Raw genomic sequence first — 27,872 nt, forward strand, 5'->3', positions numbered from 1 at the left:
CATACCACAAAGGCAGGAAATCAAAACAGACAAATCCAATAAACAAGAACAAACAAAAACAATACAACACGGGAAGACACAGAAATAACCTCCCATTGAAAGGAAAAGAGAAATCCCCCAGAAAGAGAGGTAGATGGAATATACATAAGCCAACTATCAGACACAGAACTCAAAACAATGGTGATCAAGAAGCTCAATGTACTTGATAACCTCAAAGATAACTATGACAAACTCCAAGGAAATTACCAACAACTCCAAGAAAATGACCTGGAACTTATGGAGAACTACACCAGCATAAAAAAGGACATAGAAACTATTAATAAGAACCAGGAAGAAATAAAAAATACAATTTCTGAACTGAAAGACACAATAGAATCAATCAAAAGCAACCTAAATGAAGCAGAGGATCGGATCAGTGAGTTAGAGAACAATGCAGAAAAAATTCCCAGAATATACAACAAAATGAAAAAAGATTGAAAAGTATGAAGAGGTTTTAAGAGAATTGCAAGACAACACGATATGAAACAATATTCAAATCATAGGAATACAAGAAGAAGAAGAAGAGCAAGGGATAGAAAATCTTATAGGAAAAGTAACGACAGAAAATTTTCCTAACATGATGAGAGGAAAAGTCATGCAAATCCAGAAAGCAGAGAGAGTTTCAATGAAGAGGAACCCCTAAAGGCCCACTCCAAGGCAGATCATAATTAAAATGGCAACATTCAAAGACAAAATGAGAATCCTAAAAGCAGCAAGAGAAAAACAGCAAATAACATACAAGGGAGCTCCAATAAGGCTATCAACTGATATCAACAGAAACACTATAAGCCAGAAGGGAATGGTAAAAAATATTTCAAGCAATGAAAATCAAAGGCCTACAACCAAGAATACTCTACCCAGCAAGGCTCTCATTCAAAATGGAAGGTGAAATAAGGAGTTTCACAGACAAAGAAACGAAAATAATACATCTCCACCAAACCAGCATTGCAAGAGATGCTAAAAGGAATACTTTAAAAAAAAAAAAAAAAGAGGGAAAGGAACACAGGTACAAAGGGAAATGAATAAATACATGTCAATAATAACCTTAAATGTAAATGGACTAAATGCTCCAAATAAAAGACAGGGTAGCGGAATGGATAGGAAAACAGGAACCACATATATGCTGTCTACAAGAAACACACCTCAAAACAGAAGATTTACACAGACTGAAAGTGAAGGGATGGAAAAAGAGTATTCCAAGCAAATGGATATGAAAAAAAAAAAGCTGGGGTAGCAATACTCATATCAGACAAAACAAATTTCAAAGCAAGGGCAATAAAAAGAGACAAAGAAGGATATTTTTAATACTTAAGGGAACAATCCATCAAGAAGATAAAACTCTGGTAAACATATATGCACCCAACATAGGAGCACCCAAATATATGAGGAAAATACTAGAAGACTACAAGAAGGATATTAACAGCAACACACTCATAGTAGGGGACTTCAACACTCCATTATCAACAACAGACAGATCTTCAAAGCAAAGAAACACCAAGAATATACAGGCATTGAACAACACACTAAACCACATGGACTTAACTGATATATATAGAACTTTTCACCCCAAAGAAGTAAAATATACATTCTTTTCAAATGCACATGGGACATGTTCCAAGATAGACCACATGATAGGACACAAAACAAGCCTCAACAAATTCAAGAAAATTGAAATCATATCAAGCATCATTTCAGACCACAATGCCTTGAAACTAGAAATCAACCTCAAAGAAAAAAAAACCAAAAACATCCAAACACATGGAAAATGAATAATATGATATCAAATAATGAATGGGTTAACAATGACACCAAGGAAGAAATCATGAAGTTTCTGGAAACTAATGATAATGAACACACAACAGTCTAAAACCTATGGGACACAGCAAAAGCAGTCCTGAGAGCAAAGTTCACAGCAATACAGGCATATCTGAAAAGGTTAGAAGAATCTCAAATAAAAAAATCTGACCCTAAAACTACAAGAACTAGAACAACAACAAACAAAGCCTAGGGCAAGAAGGAAGGAAATCATCAGGATCAGAGCAGAATTAAATGACAGAGAGACCAAACAAACAATTCAAAAGATGAACAAAACTAGGAGCTGGTTCTTTGAAAAAATAAACAAAATCGAAAAACCTTTAGCCAGGCTCATCATGAAAAAAAATAGAGAAGACCCAAATAAAAAAAAATCAGAAATGAAAGAGGAGAAATCACGACTGATATCACAGAAATACAAAGGATTGTAAGAAATCCCTGCAAACAACTCTATGGCAAGCAATTTGACATAGAGAAGACCCAAATAAAAAAAAAATCAGAAATGAAAGAGAAATCACGACTGATACCACAGAAATACAAAGGATTGTAAGAAATCCCTGCAAACAACTCTATGACAAGCAATTTGACAACCTAGACAAAATGGACAAATTTCTAGAAACATATAACCTTTCAAGACTGAATCAAGAAGAAGTAGAAAGTCTCAGCAGACCAATAACAAAGAAGGAAATTAAAACAGTAATCCAAAATCTCCCTGCACACAAAAGCCCTGGACCGGCTGGCTTCACAGGCAAATTTTACAAAACATTTAAGGAAGAACTAACTCCTACCCTCCTCAAACTATTCCAAAAAAAATCCAAGAAGAGGGAAAAATCCCAAACTCTTTCTATGAAGCCAGTATTACCCTAATTCCAAAACCAGGTCAAGACACAACAAAGAAAGAAAACTACAGGCCAATATCACTGATGAACATAGATGATAAAATCCTGAACAAAATAGTGGCAAACAGGATCCAGCAATACATCAAAAATATCATACACCAGATCATTCTAAGAAGCACCAACAAACAATAGGAGTCACAAAAATGGGGAGACAGAGAAACAACCCCCCTTCGAAAGGAAAGGTAGAGTCCCCAGAAAGAGTGCTAAATGAAATAGAGGGGAGCAAACAATCAGATATGGAATTGAAAGTATGGATTATGGAGAAGCTCAATGAGCTCAGCGGAAACTACAAAGAACTCCAGAAAAACTGCAGTGAACTCCAGAAGAACTATAAGGAACTTACTGAGAATTATACCAGCATCAAAAAGGACATGGAAGCTATCAATAAGAGCCAGGAGGAAATGAAGAATACGATCTCTGAATTGAAGAACAGAGTAGAAGAAATTAAAAACAAACTAGAGGAAGCAGAAGTTCGGATCAGCGAGCTGGAGGACAATGTAGACAAAAACTCCCAGACAGTGCAACAAAACGAAAAAAGACTGAACAAGACCAAAGAGGCTCTAAGACACCTGCAGGACAACATGAAATGTAATAATATCCGTATCATAGGAATTCCAGAAGGAGAAGAAGAGCAAGGAATAGAAAACCTCTTTGAAAAACTAATGACAGAAAACTTCCCTAACATGAAGAGAGAAAGAATCATGCATGTCCAGGAAGCACAGAGGGTCCCAATGAAGATGAACCCCAACAGGCCCACTTCAAGACACATCATAATTAAAATGCCAACATTCAAAGACAAAGAGAGAATCCTAAAAGCAGCAAGAGAGAAACAACTAATAACATACAAGGGAGCTCCAATAAGGCTATCATCAGATTTCTCAGCAGAAACACTACAAGCCAGAAGGGAATGGCAAAATATATTCAAACTAATGAAAAACAAAGGCCTACAACCAAGAATACTCTACCCAGCAAGGCTCTCATTCAAAATGGAAGGTGAAATAAGGAGTTTCCAAGACAAAAGAAGGCTAAAAGAATACATCTCCACCAAACCAGCATTGCAAGAGATGCTAAAGGGTCTGCATTAAGAAGATGAAGAAACAGAGAGAGACAGAGATGAACACGAGTACAAAGGGAGAAAATGACAATGAATAAGTACTGAAAGAAAGAAGGAACTTCTACCATTTGCAACAACATGATTGGAACTAGAGAGAATTATGCTTAGCGAAATAAGCCAGGCAACAAAAGAAAATTGCCTTATGCTATCACCTGTTACAGGAAACTAATGAACAACACAAACAAATGAGCAAAATTGAACCAGAGGTATGTAAACAAGGAATAAACTAACAGTAACAAAGGGGGAGATGGGAGGGAGAGAAGTGGTAAGAAGGGGAAGGGTCTAGTCAAAGAACATGTATAAATGACCCATGGACATGGACAACTGGGTGGGGACTGAATGTGGGAGAAGGGAGGGACAGGGTGCAGAGAAGCAAGAGGGGGAAAAAAGTGAGACAACTGTAATGGAAAAACAAACAAACAGAAAAATTTTTAGTGGGGGGAAAAATAAAAATAAAAAGAATAGAAATGCAAGTTCAGTGAATATTAGAAGGACAAGGATTTTCCTTCACACTGTATATATTTTCTCCCTATCTGATCCCTCCAGAATTTGGCATTCTAAAGAAGTAAGTAATGACCTAAGTTTCTTTGCATAAAACTAATAAGACCAGTTGTTAATAGAGGTTTTTTTTTGTTTTTGTTTTTTTTTGACTAAGACTTTGAATGGAATGTCATGCCTAAAGGAGACATGCTTGGGCTTTGGTTGTTACCAAAAAGCCCTGAGCAACTGGGACTGACTTTCAAAGGTAATAAAAGTCCACGAGATAAAAGGCCTGGTACCTTGGATGGATGAGCGGTCCATAGCAATCTTTCCAGGGAAGGAATGAAGGTTGTTTCCCTGAAAGATGGCTAGAAGGGACCTTAAGGCACAATGGAAAACCAGGAGGACCTGGAAAAGAGAGGTGTTTATAGGCAAGGCTGAATGCCAGGCATGTGGCTCAGCTTCCGTGCCCTGAAGGGCAGACTGAAGGTCACCCTAAATGTTCCTTGCATAAGTTCCAGCAAAGCAGAACTAAAGATCATAAGTGATCATTTGCTGCTCTTGTTGTGTTTATGGAAATGAACAGAATAAATTAAAAATGAACTTAATGCAGTCCCTTTAATGACACGGAGGGTAATCTTAGGGAGAAAAATCACGATTCAAGGAAGATCACAATGCCCAGTGGTAGACTATAAAGTAGTGCAGCTAACCATCTTTAAAGTTTCTTTTCATTTAAAATTTGTTTTCATTTGAAAGTTAAACTATGTCTGTGGCATTATCAAAGATGTTTAATTTACAGGCAAGAAGAATGTCAAATGCCTTGCAACTGGATGTCTTTCCGATAAGAAAGTCCTACAGATTTAGAGACTTGTTTGTGGGTTATGTTACATAAATTAACATGTGTTTTCTGTTTTCAAAGGGCATAAGCCTATGATCTCATTACCTGAGTGGTTGTCTATACGTATAGGCCTCACTTAATCCTGTCTGCATTGCTGCCTCCTGAGACTCAATGGTTTGGCTGAACTAAGTGGCTGGGTTGGTGAAGAACGGAGTGGTCTGTGGGCTTCACTTTAAAACTGGTTTCTCTTTTCTATCCTAATGGCTTGGACAGAAAGAGCCCAGAGGCCTGAGAGGGGGGGAACCTAAAATATTTCCCTCAGTCCAAACTAAGTATAATGGGCAAAAGGGTTTTGGACAGGTGAGATGTACCTGGCATACCTTCCTCCAAAGAAGCCCTTCTTTTCCCTAATGTGGGACATTGAAAAATTAATACCTGTCTTTTGTCAGCTAGTGGTTACGGATTGAATGATGTCCTTTAACCCTGTTGCCCCCGGAATACAACAAGGATGCCAGCCTGTTAAACCAAGCATGCCGTTGTCCAGAGACAGCCAACCGACCTGGAGTCTGCACGATCCTTCACCTTGTGGGAAGGCCACCCTCCCCTCCACACCCCCACTCTTATTAGGGATTTCTTGACCCAAGGGTAGGTAGGACGATGACCATGTCCAGCTTGAAGCAGCTAGAGGAGCTCGAGACCCTCGTCCATTGTCCTTTATAAGATTGTAAAGGGTCTTAAGTCTGAGAGGGAGGGATTGTTATTTTTTATTGTTAAAATATTTAACTAATTAATTAATTATTTAAAAAAAAGAAGAAGAATATATGAAAGGGTGAGGCAGGAGAGCTTGTATGTACGACCCATGGGCATGGACTTGGGGAGGGGATTGTTGGGGAAGGGGGGTGCTGGGCAGAGGGGAGCAAAGGGGAAAAATTGGAACTATTGTAACAATATAATCAATAAAATATACTTAAAAAAATAAAATAAAATAGCTTACTTTAAAAAAAAATCATTAAAATACGTATTAAAACATCTTGCTAGCACCTCTTCTAGCCAGAGCCTCATATGTTAATTCATGCTAAGTAGAAATTTTCAGGCTTCAACTTCCTTAGTTTCATGTTAACTCTGCCTCTGTCATTGTCTTTTATTATTTAAAGCTATCTATTATCCTCAGAAATTATTTGGTTGTTGTTTATAGAAAAGAAAAAAGAAACACAACCTTGAAAATGTTGCTCTTATTAAATTTACAAATAATAAATTACAGTTCTTGTTCTCAAATCAATACTTTAATTAACTTTAATTTTCATCCATTAATAATGTAGTTTAAGGCAAAGTATTTGCTTGTCTTTCAGCAATGAATACTGTATATTTATTAGTTTGCTATTTTATTTTGTGTAATTTGGACCATCATCAGAAGTACAAATTAATCAAATTTCAACAAAGCAAGTAATTTATAGGGAATAAACATCATAAACAACATAAATTCTCAAAATAAATGAACTTGGAAAAAATATATATATCATACATCACGATCAGGAGAGATTCATCCCAGGGATGCAAGGATGGTTTAATATTCTCAAATCAATAAACGTAATACACCACATAAACAAAATGAAAGACAAAAACCACACGATCATATCAATAGATGCAGAAAAAGCATTTGATAAAGTACAACACCCATTTATGATGAAAACACTCAGCAAAATGGAAATAAAGGGCACATACCTTAACATAATTAAGGCTATATATGAGAAACCTGAAGCCAACATCATATTTAATGGACAAAAACTGAAAGCATTCCCCCTGAGATCAGGAACAAGACAAGGATGTCCACTCTCACCACTCCTATTCAACATAGTGTTGGAAGTCCTAGTCACGGCAATCAGACAAGAAAAAGAAATAAAAGGCATCCAAATTGGGAAAGTGAAGTAAAACTATCATTATATGCAGATGCATGATAGTATACATAGAAAACCCTATAGACTCCACTAAAAAACTACTCAATATAATAAGCGAATTTGGCAAAATATCAGGGTACGAAATAAATATACAGAAGTCTAATGCATTTCTGTACACCAACAATAAAATATCAGACAGGGACAAAAAAGAAAATACCATTTACTATAGCAACAAGAAAAATAAAGTACCTAGGAATGAACTTAACCAAAAAGATAAAGGACCTATACTCTGAAAATTACATAACACTGAAGCAAGAAATTAAGGAAGATAGAAATAAATGGAAGCAAATACCATGTTCTTGAATGGGAAGAATCAACATCATCAAAATGGCCATACTACCCAAAGCAATTTACAGATTCAATGCAATCCCTATTAAAATACCAATGACATATTTCACAGACCTAGAACAAATACTCCAAAAATTTATAAGGAACAAAAAAAGACCCCGAATAGCAAAAGCAATCTTGAGACAGAAGAACACAGCAGGAAGAATCACAATACCTGATATCAAACAATACTACGAAGCCATTGTGATCAAACAGTCTGGTACTGGCATAAGAACAAACATATAGATCAATGGAACAGAATAGAGAGCCCAGAAATAAATCCAGGACTATACGGTCAACTAATCTTTGATAAAGGAGGAAGGGACATAAAATGAAGTGAGAAGAGCCTCTTTAACAAATGGTGCTAGGCGAATTGGATAGGAACGTGCAAAAAAATGAAACTAGACCACCAACTTACACCACACACGAGAATAAACTCAAGATGGATCAAAGACTTAAATGTAAGTCGAGATACCATAAAAGTCCTAGAGGAAAATATAGGCAGAAAAACTTCAGATATCCCACATAACAATATTTTCACAAATACATCTCCTAAGGCAAGAGAAATAAAGGAAAAAATAAACAAATGGGACTACATCAAACTAAGGAGTTTCTGCTCAGCAAAAAAAGAAAATCAGCAAGATGAAAAGGAAACCAACCATATGGGAAAACATATTTGCCAATGATATCTCAGACAGGGGACAGATCTCCAAAATATATAAAGAGTTTATATGAATCAACATCAAGAAAACAGACAACCCAATTAAAAAATGGGCAAAGGAACTGAATAAACACTTCTCTGAAGAGGAAATACAGAAGGCCCATAGACACATGAGAAAATGCTCAACATCACTAGCCATCAGAGAGATGCAAATAAAAACCACAATGAGATAGCACTTTACACCAGTCAGAATGGCCATCATCAACAAATCAACAAACAACAAGTGCTGGCAAGGATATGGAGAAATGGGAACCCTACTGCACTGTTGGTGGGAATGCAGACTGGTGCAGCCACTATGGAAAACAGTATGGAATTACCTCCAAAAACTAAAAATGGAACTGCTTTTTGAACCAGCGATTCCATTGCTAGGCTTATACCCGAAAAATCCTAAAACCCTAATTCAAAAAAACTTATGCACCCCTATGTTCATAGCAGCACTGTTTACAATAGCTAAATGCTGGAAACAGCCTAAGTGCCCATCCTTAGATGAGTGGATCAAAAAACTGTGGTACATTTACACAATGGAATACTATGCAGCAGAGAGAAAATAGGAACTCCTGCCGTTTGCAACAACATGGTTGGAACTAGAGAGAATTATGCTTAGTGAAATAAGCCAGACAAAGAAAGAAAAATACCATATGATCTCACCTAATACAGTAAACTAAAGAACAACATAAACAAACAAACTAAATAGGACAAGGAGCAGAATATCAGTCAACTGGGGAGAGGGAAGAGGGAGAGAAGGGGAATAAGGAAGGAAAGGGCTTAGTCAAGGAACGTGTATAAATGACTCATGGACATGGACAATGGGGAGGGATATGATCTTGGGAGAAGGGGTGGGCTGCGTTGGGGGGAGCAATGGGGGAAAAAATGGGACAACTATAATTAAAAAAAACAAAAAATAAAATTAAAAAAAAGAAAAGAAAATGGGGACAGACTCACAGATGGAGAGCAGGGTGACAGCTTGGTGCGGGAAGATGTTAGTGGGTGGAGTAATTGAGCAAAAAGGGAAAAGGAGTCATGGACATGGACAACAGTGTGGTGATTGCTGGGGGAGAGGGATATAAGAGGACTAAATATTAATGGGAAAAAATACAATAAAGATTAAATTAAAAAATAAAATTAATGTTGAACATTAGCAATCCTCCTCAAGTATTACTGGGAACATATTAATTACAGATGCTAACTCATATATAGCTGTACTCAACACATAATAAATGGTGTAGTAGTAAGGAAAAAAGGTAAGAAATTGAGAGACTTTATTTTAGAAAATTTGAAATAAATTGCTTCAGTGGTCTGTGTTTAATCTTCAGTTTTCCTGTCCTCTTTCACAAACTAATTATCAAATGACATCAACAAAAGAATCTTGCCCACATAAGAAGCAGCTATTCTAATGTTCAACATAATTATTGCATATGTTAAGCAGAGAATTAATGTTATTAAGAATGCTAAAAGTGCAAATTGCATAATCAAAATTTTACTGGGAAATGAGAGCAAAGGTGTGTAAACTTCTTTGTAGTCTGTAAAAGTTACTTCTGACCAAACTGTACTTTTTTGACCAACCGCTAAGAAAACATTCCATGAGGTTAAGACTTAAAATACCTAAGTTATGGTTCAGAAGAAAACAGAGTTTGATATCCCAAGAACAGTGACACCATTTGCCATCAAATACCATTTTTAAATAGTCAGTGAAAAACTATATTTATTTGCAAGTAGGCAGTTCTAATTCTTGGCATAAATTTATTTTGTGTTCTCTTTCAAAAAATAATTCTTATTTTAAATTTATAGAAGAGTTAGCATTTTAAAAAGTTCTTAAAGAATTTTAACATTTGAAATTGAGAGGGAAAATAAAGCATTCTGGGCGAAGGGAAAAGCATGAAAAGAGAAAGAATATCCCAAAATGTTTAGGAAATTGCAGGAAGTCTTGTCAATTAGTGCCCTATCAGGAGGTACATGCTATGGGAGATAAGAGATGATAAACATCTGGGAAGAGCCTATCAAAGGGCTGGCCTTCTGATTAAAATTTGGGGGCAAATTTTGAGTGATGAAGGTTATGCCTTAGGTGGATTAGAATGTTCAGGATGGACTGGAGGAGAAATAGGCTGGAAGGGAATAGATCAGTTACGAAGCTATTACAATCAATAATCTTAGCAAGAAGTATCTACTAGAAGGAATGAGTTCAAGTACAGTATTCCCTCACTTATCCAGGGTATTATGTTCTGGACCCCCCCCCCCATGAAGTAGGAACCTTACATTTATTCTACACTCTTAAACCTACATTAACTTTAACAACATATGTATACAGTACCGCAAAATCCCACAATATAGCGAAAAATCCGTGATAAATAATTAAATTAATATTTTTTAAAATCTCGTGATACAGTGAGGCCGTGATAAGTGAACCATGATATAGTGAGGGACTACTGTTAAACAACTTTCTGAGGGAAAATGAGGGAATGAATCTGATGTTTGCATCTTGGTAATCCAGAAGATAGGCAGAAAGAATATATATATATATATATATATATATATATATATATATATATATATATAATCAATGATGGGGGAGCCATAGGAACACTTGACACTGAACTGTATGCTATTAAAGGGGAAGTAAAGTTAGGGCTGAATTTTGAAGTGTAAGGTACAAAGAAACTGGTGACTCTTAAACCATAATAGGAAATAATTAGCAGAAAAGAACAAATGTAATTAAATCTTGAATTAGGGATCTCTGAGTCAGAGTCAACAGTGTTAGCATACCTACAAGTCAGGAAGTGATATTTCTGGGGCTCTGAGATCAAAGGGGAAAGATATTCAGCACCTAACACCTTGGAATGGGAAAATGTAGCTAGACAGCTCAGCAAACAAATTAGGAAATTACTACCCTCAGTTAATTTACTTAATTGCATTAGATTATAACTCTGGAGTATCCAAGCATGGAGAAATGGAGGAGGAAGGGGAAGTTGGGAGGTGGGGGGTGGGGAGCATGGCTACTCGCATTAGCATAAAACCAGCTTATTTTTTATGTTTGGGGTGTGCATATCTTTGTTGTGCACCCAGCTCTGTAGACCTGCAAATAAAACCTCAGCTACTACTGAAGTCCTATGTCTCGGCGCTTTTTATTGTGAGCGTTTCTCAGAGGAGTAAGCATATATTATGGGATTTTGTTGTCTGAGCAGAAAGTTAGAATAGAAAACCATTCAATATGCCATCCAGCTCTATTTTACCTGACTGCCCATAGAATGCTGTTTCTGAATTGCCTTTGACCTTGTACCATTAGCCTACTTATCCATTCCATAATGTTTGGTGAATGCTTAATGAGTACCAGGGACTTGTTTAGACAGTTGTGGCAAGTCAGTAAACAAAGCAAAAAAAGGAAAAAATTTCAAGGAACTTGTATTTCAGCAGAAAGAGAGAAAGACAATGAATATGCATACTTATATAGTATATCATGTGTTAGAAGTGAAAAAATGGTACAAAAATAAAAAAGACTAAAGAAGACGAGGAGTGGTGATTCTGGGGCAGTGGTTGGGGCCTCGTCTACATAAGTCACAGTCTTTGAACTATATTAATTTATATACGGATGCTATTTATCTAAGGATGCTATTGAAGCATTACTTGTTACATTTCTGTTTCTTCTCAATGAAAGCACACGAGGGAGTTATTAAGTTTCTGTAGAGTCCCTGACTTCTCACCACCATGAATCTCTAAACTGATCACATTTCCCCCTTGTCACTAACTGTCAGAAAATAGAAAGCTAAATTTGTAGTCTTCTTCCAAAATGTGTATGAAGTCTCATGGCATTTTTTTGTACTTCTTTTCATCTTATTTTCTAAACAAAATTTTCATATTGTCTTTATTTCTTCATATTTTATCTTATTGTGTATTTTTGTCAGCTAAAATCTAATTTAGAACTCTTGATGTATTAATGAATGTGAAAAAATAGTTACTTTTAAAAAGTTTTCATCTCTTTTTTGATACCAAAATTAGTTGCTTTATAGCCAAACTTGATATAATAGTATTTAAATAGTTAGCCTATATGTAATCCATTGAGTGGCATATTTGCCTTTCTGTGCCAATCACACATTGTGGGTACTTACATGAAATTCACACAACCTGTGCCAGCAGGTGGAGCAATCCAGACGAAGCTGAGGTTGGTTGTGGGCAGATGACTCACATGAGAGGCCACTACGCTGCACATAAATTGGTTACCAAACTGGTGGTCAGACATGATCCCTGAGAGACAGAAAGGAAGGGAAGTTTGTTATTAAAACAACAAAACAAACTCTTATCGTGGCATAACAATATTTTCTGGACATTTTTCCTCTACATTAAAATTCATCATGCTGTTGGATTTCCCCATAAGTTGTGCAATTTTCTACTTTTTATTGTTAAGAGCAAATTAATCATTCAAAATGTTATTGTTAAGAAGTAATCTAATAAATTTGCTGCTATAGCATTGTGGTTTTGTTACAGAAACAGGGGAGTCCAAGAACAAGCCCCAGAGTTTGCAGCTAGGAGATGGGGAGCAGGAAGCAGCTGAAAGCTAGTGGTTGGAAACATTGTTGCAAAGATCTGCTTTATTTCCAAGACTCAGGAAGATGGGAGGGATCTTGGACTGTGGGCTGGTACGGAAGAAGTGGACAGAGCCTACGTAGGGTTCTGTGAATGGTCAGAACTGTTTGCAACACCCACTGCGTGAGAGGATGCAGGGGGAGAGAGGAGGCAGGGAAGAAGGGAAGTGGCTGCGGACATATTTTGGGCTGATTCTGGCTCTAGGAGGCTCTCTCTCTCAGGCTTTCTCTGGCCCTCACGCCCTCACTCTCTGGCTCTTGTGGGCTCCCTCTATCTGGCTTGGAGAAGGGATCTCCAGGCTGCTTTAAGCAGAGGCTCTTGCCAGATTGCTTTGAGAAGGAGAGGAGATCCATGCGGTTTGCAGGAAGAAGGCAGTTTACAAGGAGGCTGAGAATCCATGCGGTCCTGCATTGAGAGCTGCAGGGCACCACAGCACAGAAAGGACCTCCCCAATCAGAACTGAGTGATTGGCAGCTCCTGGTAAAGCTGAACTGTGCCTAGGAAGTAGGGAAACAGTGTTTCTGACTTTCCTAAGACTGGCCAGGTCTAGGAGGGGGAGGCAGAACCATGTGTAAATAAACAATTCTTTTTCTTTTCACAAAACTCTGGTATTCAGAGTTATAATTCTGGCGGCGGGCAATCAGGCCCCTAACTAAACAGCCCGTGGGTTCTGTTTCAATCGAGGCAGCCCAAGGGTTCTGTTACAGTTTTACTTTGATTTTGTTGACTTGTCTTTGCTCATCACCAGAGAACATCAGGACCACACCAGCAGTTGTTGGATTTATTGGAAGTGTTTACAGCAAGGGAAACCAAACTCCACCACAAACTGGAAGGTATCTCAGAGAAAGGATGTTAGAATGGGCTTGTTAAAATACCTGGACTTCTGTTATATTATTTTAGAGAAAAGGGTGATCAAGCAGGCCTCAGGATTTCCCAATTTTGGTACTAACAGTCCTGCACCTTGTGAACACCCCACCCCTCTCTTGCCCAGTCCCGTTGGGGAGGTTATAGGAAAAGACGGTTTTGCTTCTGGATGTGGTGCTATCAGAAATTGAGGGCAATTTTATCACTAAGTACCTTAATTTTTATTTAGGATACATGAGGAATTAAATAGGGCTAAAATTGTGATTGAAAAAAACAGCAAGTCATGTTATCATGAAGAGGGAAATATGTTGGTCATTTTGGTGGTTTGCACCATATTCTTGCTTTTGTCTATGTTCAAGCATGATTACAAAGTGGTCTTGTTTTTATATCAGACCATCACAGTTTCAGAGCAGTCTTGTCTGGTGTTGATGTTCTATGAAACTGCTTATGTTCAACATGAAAACACCATACCCAGCTGTAAGTGCCAGGTCAGCTCCCAGCTAGCTATCAAGAGGTGCTTTTTTCCCCTTTTTCAGTAAGGTGATTCTCATGTTTACCTCAGATATAAAATATTAATAAATGACTCAATGATAAGGAAATAACACAATTTTTAAAAGTGAGCAAAAGACCTGAATAGAAACCTCACCAAAAAAGAACAGACAGATGGCAAATAAGCATATGAATAGATGTCCAACATCTTATGCCAATAAGGAATTACAAATTGAAACAACAATGAAATGCCACTACACACTTACTATGATCAATATCCAAATTCTGACAACATCAAATGCTGGCTAGGATGTGAAGCAACATTATTCATTGCTGGTGAGAATGAAAAATGAAACTGTCTTCCAACTTGGAAGACAGTTTGACATTTTCTTACAAAAATAAATATACTCTTACCATATGGTCCAGTAATCACACTCCTTACTATTTACCCAAATAAACTTAAAATTTATGTCCATACAAAAACCTGCATATGGATATCTATAGCAGTTTTATTCGTAACTGTCAAAACTTGGAAGCACCCAAAATGTCCTTCAGTAAGTTAATGGACTCAGAGCTAAATGGAAACGAACTACCATTTCACGAAAAGACAGGGATAAATAAATAGATATGACAACATGAAAAAAGCCAGTCCAAAATGACAGCACACTGCATAATTCCAACTGTATGATATTCTGGAAAAGGCAAAACTAAGGAAACAGTAAAAAGATCAGTGTTTTCCAGGGGTTAGGAACGAGAGACAGTTGAACAGGCAGAGCACAGAGGATTTTTAGGGCAGTGAAACAAATCTGTATAATACTACAGTTGTGGAAACATGTCATTATGTATTTGTCAAAACTCACAGAGTATACAATGCCACAAGCAAACCCTAATATAAACTATGGACTTTGACTGATAATGATGTGTCAATGTAGGTTCATCTCTTGTGATGAGTATATCACTGTGGTGTAGGATGGCGATGGAATGGGAGGTTGTATGTGAGGGTGGGGATGAGGATATATGGGGAATCTCCGTTCTTTCCACCTAATTTTGCTGTGACCTAAAACTGCTCTAAAAATAAAATCTATCAATAAAAATATGAATAAAAACATGGCCAGGGGTGGGCAGTTAAGTAAAACTTTCATTTAATTACTTTGTGATATGGGCAAATGACTTATTCTCTTGGAGGTTCATTTTCCTTATCTGTAAAGTGGAAATACCATGTCCCCTGTATCCTGAAGTTATAGCAAGAATTAAAAGGCCCAATACATATGATAGCTTCTATGTTTGGATAGATGCCCTTCCTGCATACCATCATAGCAGTTCACACAATACATTCTTCCATCATTGCATAAGAAGTCTGTGATGGACTACGTCTTTTATCTTTATATTTCAAGCAACTATCACAACTCTTGGCACATCACAGGTAGCCAAGAGATGTTTTCTGAATAAGTACAAGCATAATGTAACTATAAAAATAAAGGACAACAGAAATTATAACATATATGTTACATTAACTAGTGAAATAGAATCTTCTAGAATAGGATATTGTTCAGAATAGTAGGTCATATTGGCCAAAAATAAATAAATAAAAATAAAAATAACTGTATATTTTGATATAGCCTAACAATGCTCTTTTTCTCATTCAAGAATGTTTTCAAGCTGCATCTTGAGAAAAAATTCTTCAAGCCAGAGAAAGTGCAAGGTTGGAAAGGATAAGAGATTCCCAAGGAAATCAGAGTGCTGAAGGTGACTCAGGAATTGCTACTCCCCTCTGGTCAGGCATAAAGCAGGGAGCCAATGTGTAGAAAATGACACATTTGCAGGAGCTGGCTTGGCCATAAAGGAAAAAACAAGTTGCAGCCAAAATCACTGTGGGAAGGGAAATGAAACAAACAAAATAAGGTTTCAGGGTTTCAGAGCTTTGGTAACAGGATTCTCATTGAAATGTCTCCTCATTCCTCAAAATTTTTCTTAGAAAGTGAGTCAGTGTCTAGGCTGCACATTACGTGACAGAATTTTATAAGGTAGCTATATTGCCATAATTACCATGTGCCCTGCTCTGGATAAATGTGTCACCAAACAACAGTCTTGCAGTCTACCAGGCCGACACAATAATTCCCCAATATGGAACTACTGCAGAGACACCTGAAGAGACTGAATAAATACTGGTGCCAGAGAGTCTGAGTTAACTAGTTTGCGGTAAAGCCTGGATAATGAGAGTTTTTAAAAGCTCACCAAACAATTCTAATGTGTAGCCAAGAATATGCATTAAAAATATGTCTAAGTAAAGTGCTGTCCAGAATTCAGATTTAGAGTAATATCACTAGGGTATCAATATACAATTTGAAAGTATCCAGAAGTGTCTTATAATGACTCTGGTAGTAACACAAAATATCCTACCTTCTTATCCGAAACCTAAAACCACCCTAAATATGTATTCTGAGGACTTCAAATACTATGAGTGTGTAGTTGTTTTGCTTTTTCTTTTCTAACACAGAGCACTGACATATTATACTGCTATCATATTTTAATTGGCATTTTCATTGAGACATCTAAAAGTTTGCCAGAGTTGCAATTATTAGAAATCTATTCATCTTATAAACCAGCAGAGAAAAAAGAACCAGTATTTACAGAATCCTTATTTTGCAGCAAACATTGTGTTAGGCCCTTTGGAGGTACATAGAAGAAATATAGGATACAATCCCTACCCTGAAATTACTTGAGCTAGGAAGAGAAACCTGGAATAAACTAACATTTTAAATAAAACAGCCAGAAAAATAATGTTAACTTGGTGGTGTTCATGAAATTACAAAATAGGAAAGAATGATTAACATGGGCAATTATAATAATTACTAATGTTTGTTGAGCCTTACTATGGCCTGGCATTGTTCTAAGCGATCCATAAATACTAACTTTTTGAAGGCTCTTACCAACCCTATGAGCTAGGAGCTGTTATTTTCTCCATTTTACCAAACAGGACACTAAGATAATGGAGATAAAAGAACTTGTTTATGGTCACAGAGCAACTAGGCAGTATAGCCTATACTCAAACCAGTGCCTTGTTACATAGTCAGAAATAGCTGCATTGAAGAGGGAGACTGACACTGAGGCTTGAGGGTAAAGCTAAAATTTCTCACACTTTTTAAAATTTACATGCAGCAAGAAGATATAATTGAGAGACTGTCCCCTCACTCTACCACAGACAGGGCGTCCTCTCTCAAGCTTCGGTTCGGACATCTATAAGTGGCAGGTCCATAATCACTAAGACCTCTTTCAGTTCCATAGCTGAGTACAATGTAAATGAACAGGAGAAAGATGAGAGGACATTACACAAAGGCAGACACAATGAGCAGAGGAGTGCATGTAAAATGAGAACTAGGAAAATTAGAGCAGGCAGACTCAGTTTCCAGTGTCCTATGAAAGCAATTTATTGCATCTGCCACAGTGATGTTTTTAGTGGCTTTTGTGTCAGGAAAGACATATATATATTCTGATTAATATATATGATTTGGAAACCTATTCTTGGGATAACTGAAATTTAAGTTTGATAATGAATTTAAAAGTATGATCATGTTTTTTTCCCTGCTGCATCCTGAATATAATACAGATTGAATTTTTAATATCACTTGGGAAAGGGAAAACAGGATCTATAATAAAAGAATTTAACTACACTTCATATTTCAGGGAGACACATACATAGCAAATATATGTGTGTGCAACATAAGGTGGCAGAGGAAGATCTGACTTTGGGTGGTGGGCATGCATTGTGTTTTACAGATGATGTGTCATAGAACTGTACTCTTAAAACCTATATAATCTTATTTATCTAAATTGTAACCCCAATAAATTTAGTTTTTTTAAATGAAGATTTTATTTTCATTGTATAAACTGCCACACAGAAAATTTTCATGTGGGATTTTTTCCGCAGAAAGAAGCTATACTTTTTCCAAGATAATTGACTATGAGAGAAAGTAAGCACGCACTTCAAGAAGTATGGCTCTCCTTACCTAATTTAGGCAAAGAAAGTAAAGTATATCCTTCAAACTCTGAAATTTCACCAGGTTGATAAGATTTTAAAGATTGAGAAAGATTTTAAAGAACCCATGTTATAAATACATTTTCTTTTGAATATTGTGCACACACATTTGAAACACAGAATATTCATATTCCAGGTATAATTTCTATATAAAAGAAATCAATATAACTCTTTAAAACAATGATTCTTTTGTCAAAGTATGGTTGTTTGAAATTCATTAAGTCATTCAATCCACTGGATATGTAATTTAAAATATATAATATTTATCTTCTTAATCAATGTTGTGGTTAAAAAATAGGAATCTATACTGGAGTTTCTTTTATCCACCTTATACGTCTGCAAAATTAGGCTCACATGTCTTTAATTGTTCTAAAGTTGCTACCATGATCCCTTTTAAGACAGTGATACACAGGTCTGTGCCTTCTGAGATATCATTTTCTTTGACAAGTCTTCAGTTATTTTAAGTTTGTGATTAAACCTTGTATGAACTCCACTTTCCCTCAGGTATACTCTCTATGCTTTTAACGTGCATACTTTGGGTCTTCAAACTGTAACTAGAATTTCTTTGACTCCCCCATCTCTAAAATAAAATGTACATATCTTAATAAAAATTTAGACCATTCATTTCCAAGACACCTAATGAAGATTTTATTCCTGAAAATAACCACAGTAGGAAAATTATACATTCATGTTGGGTTTATTCTATACTTTGTAGATTAAAGATGTGAATTACTCAAATCTGTTTAGTTTGTAATTTGCCATGTTAATGTTAATGTGGGCAGGACATATCCTGGTTTATTTTTCATGGATTTCAGTAACTAACACATCTACGTATGAGATATCACCAAAGGGCAAGTACATTAAGATCTTTGTTTGTAAAGCATATAACCCTCATATTTTAAAATGATAAAACCTTAAAGTAAATATTATTTGATTACTTCAAACACTTTCAGAAAGTTTGACAGAATATTTTGTGAGAAGTTTAGTAAATGTATTAATTTATGTCTACATAAGAAGTGTAAGATAACACAAATATTTTTAATGATTTCTATTTCATTTTTTATCAATTGCTTTTTCTTTAAAAGGCTTTCATTAGTTAATAAAAATGGACTGTTCTGAAAATCTAGTTTGGAAAGGTAGTATTACATTGTAAATGAAGAGAGAAAATGAATTATTGAGTACCTTTTTGTCACTTTTTAATCTTTTCATTTGATTCAAATACGAGTAACTGTTTACTTACTGAATTTGATTTGTCTATTATTTGCCTTCTTTGATAGGTCAATGTATTCAAACATTTCAACAAGAATAAATACAATTTTATTTGCTGAAAAGTAATCACAGAACTTCCTGAAAACAACCTTATTGCAGCTTATCTGTAAAGTACAAGCCTGATGGATATGGATATGAAAAGACACTCTCAAGTAGTGCTACAAGATAATGAATTTTACATGCACATATTCATAATATGTATGTGTGTGTATATATACTGGGTATGTTTAATTTTTAAAGCATTTATTTGAAGGCATTTGGTTCAGATTTAAGTCTAGAAGCAAAAAAAGTACTAAAACCCCTTTTAAATGATTCTGGAATTGTATGTCTATAGGCATAAGTTAGAAAATGTATGAGGATCCATGCTATTTCCACACCTCTTGTTGGTTATGTAAAAAAAAAGCTTATTCTAACTCAACTAACTCTTTCCTCACTAACGGCAGTTACAAAGATGAGAAGTCTTGCCATTGCTTTGCCTCCCCATTCCTCTCCCAGCACTACCATTTACTAAATGCCTCTCTGCGCAAAGTGTTTTTCCATATTATGACCTTACTACTATGGGAGAGGCAATAGAGGGAAAAGGTTGAGAACAGACCCTGGAAGCAGTCTGTCTGTGTTCAGATCCTTGCTCCACTACCAAGGAGTTGTGAACTCTTGGGCAGGTTACTTAAACACTCCGCTCTTCAATTTCCTTCCCAAGAGAAAGGAGATAATAATGATAGGGTGGCTGTGAAGATTAAATGAGTATATGACATATATAGCACTATATATGTTAGTAATTATTATCATCCCCATTATAGAGATAAAGGATAATTATCAAGAACCAGTGAATTTGAGTGACATGCCAAGGATAACAGAGCTAGTGAACAGCACTTAAACACAGGTCCATCTTCCATTTTATACTATCCACTAGAATCTTCCCTCCTTTTGTCCTGAAGTGACCGTACCTCAGTTATAAGACAGACCCTTGTCCTGAACAATAGAAATCCTCTCCAAATATAGTCTTAGAGTACAAAATGAACAGGTGAGAGTGGGCAGGAAAAGGCCCTTCCCCTAGGCACAAGCTCTGGTTCTCTGTCTCTCTCCCTCTCCTACTTATTCCCATTCCTCTCTAAACATCTTAATTTCTCATCAGACAGTTACAGGATGCCCTTTGTCCTCTTGGTAGACATAACTATGAGTTAGATACAGATTTAGTGAATATCTTTAAGTCAAAAGTGCTCCCCTAAGGAGCAAAGCCATCTAGCTTCACTTAGGTCTTTGCGGCCACTGAATTTCACAGAGCAGAATCCTTTCCAAAGAGCTATGTAAAGTCTGCACTGCCTTTAACTGAAGCTCACGGATACTCTGGTTTCTTCCCTGCTAACACTCTCCATCCCGCTTAATAGCTGCATGGTGGTAGATAATCACTGCACATTCTCTGCCTCCAGCCTTTCCAAACTAGCCACACTATGCCAGGTTCAGAACTATATATACCTCAGTACCAGGTGCCTGCTGCTTTGACTTGTCTGGTGTGTGTTAGATTCACAGCACAACTTACAGTTTAGAAGCTGTATTTTAGACATATACAGGCTAAGGCAAACCAAAGAGGAGAAGGCTTCAGAGATATAAATCCAAGCCAAAAGAGGATGCTGAAAAGATCTTCAGCAAAGTTTTACCTAAAAAATAAAACTTCTTTCGCTGCTTTCAGTGTCACTGTATGGGAGAACATTTTTGCCAATGATTTATCTGACAAGAGCTTAATCTCCAAAATATACAAAAAGCTAATACAACTCAACACCAGGAAGACAAACAACCCAATCAAGAAATGGGCAAAAGGAGATGGCAGCTGGGGGAGGAAAAAAAAAAAAAGAAAAAAAGAAATGGGCAAAAGACCTGAATAGACACTTCTCGAAAAAGGACACACAGATGGCCAATAGACATATGAAAAGATGCTCAAGGTCACTAACCATCAGAGAAATGCAAATTAAAACTTCAATGAGATACCACCTTATACCTTTCAGAATTGCTACCATCAATAAGTCAACGGACAACAAGTGTTGGTGAGGATGTGAACAAAGTGCTCTGCTGGTGGGAATGCAGATTGGTGCTGACATTGTGGAAAACAATATGCAGTATTCTTTAAAAATTAAAGACGGAACTGCCTTTTGACCTAATTATTCCACATCTGGGAATGTACCCCAAAGATCCTGAAACACTCAATTCAAAAAAAATATGCACCCCTATGTTAACAGCAGTGCTACTTACAATAGCCAAGATTTGGAAACAGTGTAAGCACCCATCAGTGGATGAGCTGGTAAAAATGCTGTGGTAGATTTACACAAATGAAATTCTATGCAGCAGGAAGAAAGGAGAAACTTACATTTTGCAACAGCATGGGTGGACCTAGAGAAAATTATGCTAAGTGAATTAAGCTAGTCAATGAAAGAAAAATACAATATGATCTCACTTATCTGTGCAATCTGATGGACACATACAACTAACAAACAAGATAGTAACAAAAGCTTAGATACATAGATCAGACTGACAGCTGCGGGAAAGGAGGTTGGGGGACAGGATGAAAGATAATGATGGGATTAACCAAAGAACGTTTATGCACAACCTAAGGACACAGACAACAATATGGTGATTGCGTTGGGGTGGGGAAAGGGAGGGCATGGGTGAGAGAGGGGAAGGAGAGGAAAGTGAGAACAACTGTAATAGCTTAAATAATAAAAATAAATAAAAATTAAAACCTCTTGCATAACTGAAACTATACCCATTAAAAGCAACTCTTCATTTCCCCCTCCCCTATAGTTTCTGGCAATCACCATTCTATTCTCTGCTTCCATGAGTTTGACTTCTTTAGATACCTCATATAAATATTGGGTTGACCAAAAAAGTTTGTTTAGTTTTTTTCCTGAGAAATAAAAGACACATTTTTTCATTTTCACCAAAAACTATTGATTTGGATATTTTGAGTATATAGGCTATTTCCTACATGGTATAATGCTGACTGTTCTCAATTAATGTCTCAATTTGATTGCTACCAACCTCAGCTGACCTACCAATCAGGATGCATCGTCCAGTGAGAAATCTCCAGCGTGAAACTTCGCAAATCACTTTTGACATGTTTGGTCAGCCACAGCACCTTCTCCATACACTACACAAATCTTTGTTTGTGTTTCAGTTTCATTTTTACCTTCCTTGAAATAATAAAGCATAATATGCCAATAATACATATTTTCTTTCATCTTTAGTATTAAAATGGTTACACAAAAATCACCAATTTTGATGTTTTTTTAAATGCACACTGATATGACAGCTATCACAATACAGTCTAACAAAATTGTTTCAAATGAAGTTAAAGACAACTAAGTGCCACTAGAGCCATAGGATCATGCAGCATTTGTCCTTCTGTGACTGGTTTATGGCACTTAGCATAATGTCTTCCATGGTCGCCAATGTTGTCACATGTGGCAGGATTACCTTATTTTTTAAGGCTTAATAATATTCCATTGTATGTATATACCACATCTTCTGTATCCATTCATCCACTGATATCAACATTTAGGTTGTTTATATATCTTGACTATTGTGAATAATGCTGCAATAAACTCTTTGCAATCCTAATTTCAATTATTTTGGAAAAATACCCATAAGTGGGATTGCTGTATGATATGTTAGTTCTATTTTTAATTTTTTGAGGAAACTCTATGTCGTTTTTCACAGTGGCTACACCTTTTTACATTCCCACCCAAAATGCTTAAGGATTTCAATATTTCCACCACTTATATATATATATTTTTAAGATAATAGCTACCCGAACAACTATGAAATTATATTTCATTGTGGTTTTTACTTGCATTTCCTTGATGATTAGTGACATTCAGCATCTTTTCATATACCAATTGGTCATTCATAGATCTTCTTTGGAGAATTATCTATTCGAGAGCCTTGCACATTTTTAATCAGGTTATTTGTTTCTATACTATTGAGTGGTAGGAGTTGCTGTTCAACAGATATAAAATTTCAGTCATGTAAGATGAGTAAGTTCTAAGAATTTTGCTGTACAACATTGTGCTATAGTTAACACTGTATTGTGCACTTAAAAATATGTTGAGAGTAGATCTTATGTTCAGTGTCCTTAATACAATAAATAAGTGAATGAATTTTAAATATAAATAAAAAACAAAACTAGAGACTATTGCTTTTTTGGAACTCCAGGTCCTAAAAGCCACCTCCAGTGTTTCCAAGCCCATTCCTCCTCTTCTTTCCTCACTGACAAAGAATTGCTCAGTTGACCTACATCGTGTCAGAACATGGTGGCAGTGGGACTGCCCGCCTGGACTTTTGATATATGCAAATTAACTATGCAAATTAACCTGGTCCCAGCCTCTCCCATAAGAAATAAAAATGTACTTTGCTCAAAATGTTGAGGGACCTAGCACAATATATTGACTGGCCTGGTGGGGGAAAAGCAGGGATATGCAAATAACCGGCTGAATGTGTTGATGGGTAAACTAACTAACCAAAATGTATGTTTGGAAAGGTGTGGAGATGGCATCTTCGGGCACATAGGCAGGTGATTCCTATGGGTCCTCAGAGTGGACTGGGAGTCTCCTCTCCACCTTCCTTCTCCCTTTTTCCTTTCCCCTTTCGCTTGCTTCTGCCGGCCCTTGAGTTCGATCGAGAGTTTTCCTCTTCCCTCTAACCCCATTCCCCTTTTCCCTCAATAAACCTGGCATAAAATCCTAGATTGTTCTCTGGGTGATATCTTAGAGCAAAGGCAGCCTGACACATAGGACATTTAATGCAATACCAGAATTACTATCCAATATCATAGTTCATACCTCTGCCTAGCCTAGTTTTTTGTTGTTGTTGTTGTTGTTGTTTTAAGAAGAAGAAAAAGAGAAGGCCCTGGTTAGAATAATATTTTCTGAGTATTTGAGGATGCAGAGTTCTGAGTGCCTTGCAAAGATTAACTCATTTATTTATTAAAAACTATATGAATTATTTTTATTTATATTTTATAGATGAGAAAACTGAAGCTTAAAGAAGTTAAATAAGTTTTCTAAGTCACTAGTTCCTGGAGAGATGACCAGTCACTTGTGATCCAGCCCTGTCACTTTGTGGTGGTGCAATCTCGAGCAAGGTTACTTAAATTAATTATGATCATTCTTATATAATATGTAGGTAATGATAAGATCTACTTAATAGACTGTGGAAATGATTAAGTAATAATTCATGTTGTGAGAGTTAAATGTTAAATTGCATGTAAACTGTCTATGAAAGTGTTCAGTAACATTTAAATTTTATTTGCATATTTAAGAATGTATCTCAGTGTCCTTCTGTTTCTACTACACTACACAAAACTCCCCTTTAAATAATTAAGTGAACTGCAGACCACCCAGGCTTAGCATAAAGTCCAGGTCAAAGCTACCAACTGGGGCTTGGTAACACTTGGCTAACCCTACTAACGCCTCTATATATAAAAATAGGATTTGATTAACTCTACCCCCAGATTGGCTGTCCTAAAATTGTCTGTTGTAAGGCTATCTCAAATAACTAGAAACTGCTGATATATATATATCTCCCCAGGTCAAACCAATTTATCAAATATTTTATCAATGTTTAAATAAATAATCCCACCGTCTTCAAGCTTCAACTACCCAACATCTTAAACTAAGAGTGAATCCTCCTCCCTTATTCCCTGTCTTGACCATCAAAGCCAATGTAATGTCTGTGAATTGACCTAGTTGCCCATTTAGTCTATAATAGTGTTTCTCTATGTTTTAATTTATCATTCCTCTAAGACTTTTTAAAGCATTTTCCCCTAATTGTCCCTGTCCCATGAAATTTTATATAAAATGTACTAACATATAACTGAAGCCATGGGTATATCTATTGATATTCTCAGTTGCAAACCATAGAATACAATCGAGCTAATTAAAATAATTTTTAAAGATAGCCAGCAATTTTTCAGGGGAGGGAATACAGATACATAAACTTGGATAGTGCACAACAAGGAGTGATGTCCACCACACCACTGGACTGGTGCAATATAAAAATGACAGCTGTGACCACCCACTCCTTGACATCAACTACATTTGGAGTGAAATCACAAACCTCCACCTCAGATATTCCAAATAAATATAATAAGTTTCCAATACTTCACTTGATTGAATATGGATTTCCCCATGGTCAGTCCCACCTCATATTTCACTCTTCTATATCCGAGTCTCATAAGGGTGACTCTCATAGGTGGAAACTAAGTTACATGCCTTCATCCTAGAAAGGAAGTATGAAAATTCTATTTTGGGATGGTGGTCCTCATAATGTGGAAAACTATATTAAAAGTGTTTGGCAATCATAGATGGTTTATGTCTACTACAGAGGGCAAGTTTAAAATTTATAAAGTTCTGGATTTCTTGATCCAAAAATAGCCATGGATTTTAGGACTATTTCCATGAATCTATATATTGAGTTCCTTATCCCTTATCTTGAATGGGTTGTTCTGCCACAGAAAACTATTGCTTATAGCAGTCAGTATACGTGATGGACAAGAGCAAAACTCCCCGTATCCTTCCTAGGCAGCATAACAGATTTCTGAAAAGCCACATCAGGACAGAAAATGGGCCTCTGCTTTCTGACTTCAAATGGCATACATCTGGAATAAATGACAGAGATCCTTTAAACAATAAGTGTTCCTGCTAAAGAAGGAACATCAATGAGTTAGCATAATATTTATTGTCTCAATTAAAGAACACTATGTAGTCCTGTAGTAATTATTAGCCATCCTGGCCAATCAATAATCAAGTCCTTTTGATATTACCTCAAAATATTTTAGCTGTGCCCTCTGTAGCTTACCCCTTCCACTAGGGCCTTACTTCAGACTTTCATTTTCTCTTTCTTTTTAAGGTTTTATAAGGTCTTTTTTTTTATTATTGATTATGCTGTTACAGTTGTCCCAATTTCTTTCCCCCTACTCAACTCCTCCCTCCAGTTGTCCTCCCCTTAGTCTATGCCCATTAGTTGTGCATATAGTTCTTCTCAACCTCTTCCTGTCTATTCCACTCCCTCCTACTATGCTTCTTAATTCCTGCATCATCTCCCTCTCTTTTCCTCCTTCCCCCTCCCTGCTGATCTTCCCCCAATATTTTCCCTGTACCTATAATTCTTTTTCCCCTCTGGATGCCTGCTTAGTTTGCCTTTGTTTCAATTCCCTAGCTTCTGCTGTTGGTTGTTGTGATACAGTTTTCATTTTAATGTTCATAGTTTTGATCCTCCTTCTTCTAAACAAGTCCCTTTACCATCTTAGATAACAGTGGTTTGGATCTAACAAACTCCTTCAGTTTTACTTTGTCCTGAGAACACTTTCTCTGCCCTTCTATCCTGAATAACAGTTTCACTGAATGGACTAATCGTGGTTATAGGTTTTTGATTTTCATTACTTTGAATATTTCTCGCCAGTCCCCTCTTGCCTGTAAAGTCTCCTTTGAGAAATCCACTGATAGTCTAATTGGGACCCCTTTGTACATAATTCTTCTTTTCTCTCTTGCTGTTTCTAAAAGTCTCTCTTTATCTTTAATTGTTGACATTTTGATGATAATGTGTCTTGTTGTGGTCCTCCCTGGGTCCAGCCTATCTGGAACTCTCTGTGCTTCCTGGACCTGTAAATTCATTTCCTTCCCCAGGTTATGGAAGTTCTGTTTCAATATTTTTTCACATAATTTTCCAATTTGTAGTTCTTCTTCTTCACCCTCTGGCAGTCCTATAATTCGAATGTTCATTCACTTATAGCTGTCCCAGAGGTTTCTGAGCCTCTCCTCATATTTCTCACTTTTTGTTTCCTCTTTCTGCACTGGTTGACTGTTTGTTCCCTCCCTTTGTTCTGATTTGTTGATTTGATCCATGGCTTTCCCTTCCTCACTACTTGTATGTATTTTTGTTCATTTCAGCAGGACTAGCCTTCATTCCTTCCTTGTCTTTTTTTTTTTAATGTGTTTTATTGACTACAGTGTTACATTTGTTCCAATTTCCCATCCCTCTGCTCCCCTCCACCCAGTGGCCCTCCTCCCTCCCCTTGTCCCCCCCTTTTAGTCCATTTCCATTGGTTGTACATATAGTTCTCCTCAACCTCTCTCTGTCTATTCCATTCCCTCCTACGATGTTTAATTCCTATACCATCTCCCTCCCTCTTTCCCTTCCCCTTCCCTGCTGACCTCCCCCCCAATGTGCTCCCAATATCTATAGTTCTCCTTCCACTCTCATTGCCTATTTAGTTTGCCTTTGTTTCAATTCCCTAGCTTCTGTTGTTGTTTCTTGTGATGCAGTTTTCATTTTAGTGTTCATAGTTTTGATCCTCCTTCTTCTATACCAGTCCTTTTAACATCTCATATAACAGTGGTTTGGATCTAATGAACTCTTTCAGTTTTATTTTGTCCTGGAAACACTTTCTCTGCCCTTCTATTC

The 27,872-nt window shown here is 36.6% G+C and overlaps 1 protein-coding gene across 3 annotated transcripts in view; it reads right to left on the reverse strand.

The window, feature by feature from the left end:
* Positions 1-27,872, reverse strand: part of RELN (reelin) — a 650,203-nt gene that overhangs the window by 422,725 nt on the left and 199,606 nt on the right. For all 3 annotated transcript variants that reach the window (XM_090287313.1, XM_090287314.1, XM_090287312.1), the window contains exon 3: positions 12,286-12,421. In XM_090287313.1, coding sequence (XP_090143439.1) covers positions 12,286-12,421 — 136 coding nt within the window. The remainder of the gene's footprint in view (positions 1-12,285; positions 12,422-27,872) is intronic.

This window comes from Furipterus horrens, unplaced genomic scaffold (assembly GCF_987537825.1).
Source record: "Furipterus horrens unplaced genomic scaffold, mFurHor1.1.pri manual_scaffold_9, whole genome shotgun sequence".
Lineage (NCBI taxonomy): Eukaryota > Metazoa > Chordata > Mammalia > Chiroptera > Furipteridae > Furipterus > Furipterus horrens.